The sequence below is a fragment of the Phaseolus vulgaris genome, unplaced genomic scaffold (assembly GCF_000499845.2).
Source record: "Phaseolus vulgaris cultivar G19833 unplaced genomic scaffold, P. vulgaris v2.0 scaffold_520, whole genome shotgun sequence".
NCBI classification, from domain to species: domain Eukaryota; kingdom Viridiplantae; phylum Streptophyta; class Magnoliopsida; order Fabales; family Fabaceae; genus Phaseolus; species Phaseolus vulgaris.
Window position 1 is genome coordinate 9,333 of NW_027174263.1, and position 7,696 is coordinate 17,028.

Consider the following 7,696-nt stretch of genomic DNA (forward strand, 5'->3'; position numbering starts at 1 on the left):
CTTCCATTTCCATTTTCGCACCTTAATCTTCAATTCTATTCGGTTAATTGTGTTTGTTCTTCATTTCTTTTCGGTAGTTTGTGTTCTTTGTTCAATTCAATCGGTTCATTTGTTTTGTGTTGAGTTTTTAATCGGTTCATTATCTTGTTCTTATCTTCTTTTAAGTTTTGCACCATTACTTGTTCTTGTCTTCTTTAAGTTTTCGCACCATTACCATGTTCTTTTGTTGTTCTTGTGTTTTTACTTTTCAATTGTTGTGTAAGGAGATGACACTCATGTTCATGACTTTGGTTCATCATTTGGAAGACATTGAACTCCATTGATGTTTCCTTAAGCCTCCTTGTTGTGCCGCATCTTGTCTTAAGCATTCACCATCTATAATTGTGTTTTTACCTTTGGTCTTTGGAAATGAACCTTCACATCTACTTAACACTTGTTAAGTTAATGTCCAGTGGGAATTTTTCTTAGACTCTCCACTAAATTGCTTAAAGAATTTGATCCTAATTCTAAGAAAGTGTCACCAAATTAATGAATCTAAAATCAACACACATCAGTAGGTCATGAGTTTGGCCCAGTTATATTGGTAAACCTGTTAGAGAATAACTAAAATAATATTCTTGTTATATATTAATATAAGGATATTAGTAGAATATTTCGTAACCTAAAAGATAAGTGTGAGTGGTTGTTAAGTTACGTAAATACATGCATACAGTTGTTGGTTGAAAAGATATAGTTGTTAAATAAGAGAAGCACTGCGTAAACAAAATATTTTCCTACTGTTAGCACATGAAGATAAGTGGTGCCCCGTTAGCAGGTGGTTTTTCTGTTATTATTTTATGCTTTCAGTAGAGATAAGATTCTCATGAGAGAAAGCTGTTACAAAAGTAGTTATAAAAGGGGCATGAGACCTAGGTAAAGGTACATTGTTTCTTAATACTAGATTGAAACTGAATACTTCTCTTGTTTTGTATGCTCTCACTGACTTGATCATCAGAGTGTGATCAATAGGTAAAGCCCCCTCTATTTCAACGGAGCCACGTTCCAGTGCAACGAGAAGACGTAGAATAGATTCTAGAGGAGACAAATCAGAAATGGAGCTTCTCACCAGAGTAAACCGGTGAGAAAGTCAACCAACAAGAACATTTGGCGCCCATCGTGGGGCCCGATAAAACCTGATCCCACCCACATTCATGTTTAAAGCTTTCAAACGTGATGAGGAACACTAGATAGTGACCTTTTGGATCCGAAGGAAGTGAAGCCCCCACTTTACAGCAACTCATGGAGACCATGAGGTCTCTCCAGGAAGTCAATGAACAGTACAGGCAGGAGAAGGAATGGATTCAACAAGAAGCTAAAGCCGAGCAGGAGAAACTGCAGGCAGAGACCCGAGCTGAGCAAATGCTTCTGCAGGATCAATTGATGGCAGAGATAGAGGCTTCCGAACAGCCAATGAGGAATTGTGCAAAACCAAAGAGGACTTACGCAAGACTCTACAACAGCGTGATTGACGAGGGTTGAATTTTCCCTTGAGGGATCGTCCCAAGTCATTTTTGCAAGCGATCATGAATGAGCTATGCCACGACTCTACATTATGCCTAAGATTGTTTTTATAGGGGTGGAAGACCGTGAAAATCATCTCGCGAAATTCATGCCCAGATGATTGTTTCTGGAGGAACGGACGTTGTTCAGTGCAATATGTTTATGAGCACGTTCACAAGTACAACCTTGCAGTGGTTCAATGTGTTGAACATGGGAGCTTTGATGTTTCAAATCCACATGAAACTTGAAGTTGTGCTGCTTTCTGAGTTTGGGTTTAGATTAGGATGTTTAGAATCTTTGTTTAAGATAAGTTTTAAGCCTATGCAAAGCTTGATCAAAACTGTTTTAAGAAACCAAGTGTTCTTCCTAAGCAAAGGGAAAACAACTGGTTGCATTGTCGAAATAATCGGTTATTGGTCACTTAGCTGACTGGATGTTTTGAAACTGCTTTTTGAATCAGTTGTGCAACTGCTTGACTCATTCAACTGGTTAAATTGTGGTTTCAACCAGTTAAATGTGTGTTTTCATAACAGTTTTTTTGAAAACTTGTTTTAACTGATTTGGCTGTTCAAAACTGCCTACAACGGCTGCTTTTCAAAGGCTATAAATAAAGCTTTCGTTCAAATCAATTTACATACAACAAATACAACAAGTATTAATTCAGATTTGAGAAAGAGATTTGGTTTTGAAAGTGTTTTCAAAAAGAGCAAGATTGCTTTTAAGCTTTGCTGTGGTGACAAGTGTTGATCATAGGATCTCTGGTTCTGTAAATCCAGGTGTTTTCTATCCTTGCTTAGTGTCTTGTAATTGTACTTTGTTTACATACTGTTTGTTGTTGAAATCTTGTAAAGACAAAGGTTGTTCTGTCTTGAGGTGTTAAGTGTTACAAAGGGGGTGAGTAGGCTTTGTGGGATTCCAAGTCACCTCTTTGTGGTGTGTGTTGTAATCTGTGGTAATTGTTAGTGGAAACTCAGAGGATTGTCTGAGAACTAGATGTAGCTCAGGGATTGAGTGAACCAGTGTAAAACCATTGTGTAAATCTTTCTTTCTTTCAAACTTTCTAATTGTTTGATCATTATGCTGCTATAAACAACCGTAAAATTCTGACATCTGATTCTTTTGGATTGTTTGATTGCCTTCCTTAAGTGCTTATATGAGTTGTTTGTTAAAGATTCATTTTAAACCAAGTATTTGTGAAACTCTTTTATAAAAAATTCACCCCCTCTTGTTTAAGCCATAATTTCTTACATAGTGGGTTTCCCGATGGCGACATCACCTCTTTTGAACATTTCACCAGACTGTTTAGAGAACAGTTCTCTGTTAACCAGGTCAAGCCTCCAGTATTGTATGACCTTTTCAATGTGAGGCAGAAGGAGGGGGAGTCATTGAAGGATTACCTAAGTCGATTTTGGGCACTTATGGTAAGACTCCAGACCCAGGATGAAGTTGTAATGGTCACCGCTTTCAAACAAGGGATCGCGACAGGACCATTCAATGATTCGTTGATCAGGAATCCGGCTAAGACATTCTCTGAGGTGCGAAAACAGGATGTTGCCCACATCAATACGAAGGAGGTTGTGGCCACAAAGTGTGACAGCTCGTTTTCAAGGCAGCCAAAGCCAAAGGGGAGTAGCCAAGCTCGACCTTTGAGGGTTAACGAGACCTCAGCGGGGAAGAGAACGAAGTCGAGGTACGTACCATACCCAGCCAGGAGAAAAGTGCCCAAGGCGATGGCCAGAGGGGATTATCATTTAAACCCAAGTTTCGAGTATCCTGTAAGGAATTGCTAGGCGTGCCAAGAGTTGTGGAAAAGCTGAAGTTTCCTCAGAAGACTGATAAGAATCTGGGACCACGAAAGGAGGTCTGGTGAGAATTCCACAAAGGATTTGGGCACGACGTGAAGTAGTGTATAAGTCTGGGTCACCAAGTGGCGAATTTGTTGAAGGAAGGATTCTTGAAGGAATACCTTGAGGCCGATCAAGAAGAGTCGAAGGGAGAGGTTGCTCTCAGGGACCAAGCACACAAGATATCGGTTCATGGAGAGTTGAACACCATATCGGGAGAATTTTCTAGAGGAGGGAGCTCTTCTTCTAAGCGTAGGCAGTACGCGCGAGCAATAATGTCCTTGGAGGCGAGGAGGCCCGACCACCCACTAGAGTCGGCTCTCTGCTTCACGAGCTTTACTTGGAGGACGTGGTTCCTCACAAGGATGATCCAGTGATGATTTTTGTTGACACTGTGGGAAGGAAGGTACACAGAGTTCTCATTGACCAGGGGGAGCTCAGTTGACGTGATGTTCTGGTCAACATTCAACAGTTTACAGTTATCTCCCGACCAACTAAGGTCGTACAATGGGTGCTTGATTGTCTTTGCGGGAGATTAGGTGGAGGTACGGGGGTACATCGAGTTGATAACGACTTTTTCTGATGGCACCTCATCTCAGACGATTTTTGTAATGTACATTGTTGTTAATGCTTATTCAGTCTATAACTTGCTTTTGGAGAGACCTTCTTTGAACAGGTTGGGTGCGGTAGCCTCCACGAAGCACATGAAAATGAAGTTGCCTTCTTTTGAAGGAGGAGTAATTACCATCAGGTCTGATCAGAAGATGGCGCAAAAATGCTAAAAGAGTAGCCTGAAGAGCAAAAGGGTGTTGGTTGGCAAATGTGGTGTTGGTGCAGAAGGCCAACGGAAAGTGGAGGACGTGTGTCGACTTTACTGATCTGAACAAGTCCTTTCCCAAGGTTTCTTGAATTTTTGCTAACTGAGAGGGTATAGAGGCGAACCCCGACAAATGCGTTGAGATTATAGGGATGAGAATTCTTGTCAATGTGAAAGAGGTTCAGCAGTTAACTGGACGTATTGTTGCCTTGTTAATAAGTGCCTAATTTCAGTAATATTTCATATTAAAATATAGGCGCTTATGAGGATTTATTGCTAATTTACATATAAAATAATCTTTAATTTATGAATTTATACCTTTTTACATTTTTTATGAGCTTTATTTGAATAAGAGCATTTTATTCCCAAATTTTGTGTTAATTGCAAATTTCTAGGGAGGATTGAAGATTTGAAGTAAAGTGGAATAATTTGAGCTAAAAAGAGAAAGCTGGAAGGTCCCAAAATGGAAAAAGATGCAAAGAAAGATTGGGCCCTTTTTATGTTTTATCGTTTAGCCCATTAGTGCGACACATGAAGCAACCTAACCCTAGAAAACTAGGATAAATAGAGGGTTAGAGGCTCAATCCTAGTGTGCCAGATTGAGAGGAAGACACCATAGAGTGAATTGTAACCCAATTGGGAGAATGGAAGGTGCTAGAAGTATGCGTGACTAATTCTACCCTTTGGGATTGGGAGTAATATGTTCAAACTCTTATGTATTGAGGTGATATTTTATATATTAATATTCAGTTCTTGATTGATTATTGGTATTGTTGTTTTACTTTTAACTTTCCGTGACAAATTGAGAATCTTAAATCTGACTGAGAGGTATTTTTAGGGTTCATACCTAAACATCAATACTTAGCATATTTGAGTGTTAGAGATAGACTTGAAATGTTAATTGCCATTAACGTCTGATTGAGATTTCTAAGTTGTTTTTATAAGTATGCGAGAGATCGATATTTAGGAAACATTCTTAAGAATTTTATATGCGAGAGATCGATATAAATGAATTTTCTACGGGCATCAATTTCAATCAAAGAACTTAATATTAACATGTTAATCAAAATATGTGAGAGTGAGAGAGATGAAACCTAAACCCTAGTTTTCCAATTGAAGCAACTAATTCTTTGTTTGTTTTCTTATTGATCAGTGTCAACATAATCACTTCAAACTCTTTTTATTGTTATATTTAGCGAATATTGTACTCGATAATTCACTGTTTCTTGTGGGATCGATATTCGTCCTTAGGGACAATTATTACTTTTGACAAACGCGGTGCACTTGCCGTAAAAAGTCATCACCTGTCTCGATTCTTATCCTCTAGTGGAGATAAAGGGTATCCATATTTTTAGTGCCTCAAGAAGAACAACTATTTTGCATGGACTGGTGAGTGTGAAGAAGCCTTCATCAAGTTAAAAGAGTACTTGGCCAGTTCCCCTGTTCTTTGTAAGTCGCTTCCAGGTACACCCATTCTCCTTTATTTTGCAGTCATAGATTGATCAATCAGCTCAGTCATTGTGCAAGATCAAGATAAGGTCCAGAAATTGGTCTACTTTGTAAGTAAGGTACTGCAGGGACCAGAAATGCGATACCAAGCCATTGAGAAGGCTGCTTTGGCGGTATTCACAGTTTGGCATATCTGCCACTATTTCCAAAGCTTCACTGTGATTGTGATGACTGATCTGCCCATTCGCAAGGTCCTCCAGAAGCCCGACATAGCAGGTCGAATGGTCCGATGGGTAGTTGAGTTGTTTGAGTTTGATGTGCAGTATGAACCCCGGGGACTGATTAAGGGCCAGGTGTATGCTGATTTCATGGTAAAGTTGTCACCTGAAGGTCCCCAGCCCGATCTTAATGATTTCCAGTGGGTCCTTTCGGTGGATGTATCCTCTAATCAACATGGGAGTGGATCTGGGGCCATCCTAGAAGGGCCAAATGGGTTGTTAATCAAGCAACCTTTGAGGTTCGCTTTCAAGCTAGCAACAACAAAGTTGAGTATGATGCCTTGATAGTCAAGATGTTGCTAGCCAAAGAGTTGGGTGCTCAGAGTTTGTTGGTGAAGAGTGACTCATTACTTGTTACTGGGCAAGTCATGGGTGAAAACAACTTTCTCTACGTTCGAGTTAGTCGATGTCCCTAGAGAAAAAAACTCCCGAGTAGACTTGTTGTCCAAACTAGCAAGCTCGGGGAAGGGAGATCGACAGAGGTTAGTCATTCAGGAGACCTTGAAGTCGCTTAGGATTGCAGAAGGGGAGCCAGCCAAGGTCAACCGCGTGGAGGTATTGGGGTAAGCTCGGAACAAGGAAGAGGGCACTGATTGTTGACTCAGGAGACCTTGAAAGTTCCCAGGGTGACCACCTATAGGTGGTTGGGAGGTGAGTCTCTAGAGGTGTTGCAGGTCGGCACCTTAGAGGCTTTGATAACTCCCCAACAGTTTTACTTAGCTGATGGTTTTCTTCATGCAGAACCTACGGAGGCTAAGACGGTTAAGAGGAATGTGAAGAAGTATACCCTCATAGATGGCAAGTTGTTTTGTCATGGTTATACCCATGCAATCCTCACAGGTGTAAGTGGGGATCAGTGTACTCGCATCATGGAGGAGCTCCATGAAGGCATTTGTAGAAGCCATGACGGAGGAAGAGCTCTCTCGTTGAAGGTCATCCGAGTTGGGTACTATTGGCCGACTATGAAGGAGGATTGCATGAAATATGCACAACGATGTGAGCACTGTCGGAAGCATGTTGATTGGCATCACGCACCAGTCGAGGAGTTGCGGTCAATTTATAACCCATGGCCTTTCCATATCTGGGGAATAAAGATCTTAGGTCCTTTCCCTTTGGCAATACATCAGATGAAGTATCTCACAGTGGCCATTGAATACTTCACGAAGTGGATCGAAGTCGAGCCAGTCGCACAAATAACTGCTCACAAGGTGCAACATTTTGTGTGGAAAACATTGTATGCCGTTTTGGGATCCCTAGACACTTGGTGTCCGACAACAGAACCCAGTTTGCAAGTAAAAAGTTGCACAAGCTATGTTCAGAGCTCGACATAAAATAGATATTTAGCTCTGTAGAACACCCTCACACGAATGACCAGGTTGAGTATGCCTATAGAGTCTTGCTTAGAGGGTTGAAGAGGAGACTAGAAAAGGCTAAAGCAACTTGGTTAGAAGAGTTCCCCGAATTTTGTGGACTTATCACACCACTCCTCAGTCAATAACTAAGGAGACGCCCTCTAGTTTGGTATATGGGTCAGACGTCGTGATATCGATAGAGATCTAAGAGAGCTCTCCTCGGTTCCAGAACTTCGTTATTGAATAGTTAATGAAGGAAGGAATGTGAACCTAGATCTGCTAGATGAAGTGCGCAAACAAGCTCACATTAGTTCTGAGGCTTTAAAGAGAAGGGTGGGATTGAGGCAAAAAAAAACAGGGTTTTTAACGAGGTCACCTAATGAAAAAATTGTTCTTGAAAGGGGGTGCATTAGTTTT

At 40.8% G+C, this 7,696-nt stretch overlaps 1 protein-coding gene across 1 annotated transcript; it reads left to right on the forward strand.

The window, feature by feature from the left end:
- Nucleotides 1-5,786: 5,786 nt before the first annotated feature.
- Nucleotides 5,787-7,425, forward strand: LOC137817672 (uncharacterized). The gene is made up of 3 exons (XM_068620928.1): nucleotides 5,787-6,198; nucleotides 6,669-7,219; nucleotides 7,303-7,425. Exons 1-3 carry the CDS (start codon nucleotides 5,787-5,789, stop codon nucleotides 7,423-7,425), a joined length of 1,086 nt encoding a protein of 361 aa, XP_068477029.1.
- The last annotated feature ends 271 nt before the right edge of the window (nucleotides 7,426-7,696 follow it).

Excerpts from the sequence above, each read along its gene's own strand:
- LOC137817672 (XM_068620928.1), top strand. The coding sequence starts at position 5,787 with ATGCGATACCAAGCCATTGAGAAGGCTGCTTTGGCGGTATTCACAGTT. Across the intron at positions 6,199-6,668 it reads GCTAGCAACAACAAAGTTGA|AACCTACGGAGGCTAAGACG; the intron begins GTATGATGCCTT and ends TTCTTCATGCAG. Across the intron at positions 7,220-7,302 it reads CAACAGAACCCAGTTTGCAA|GTTGAGTATGCCTATAGAGT; the intron begins GTAAAAAGTTGC and ends ACGAATGACCAG.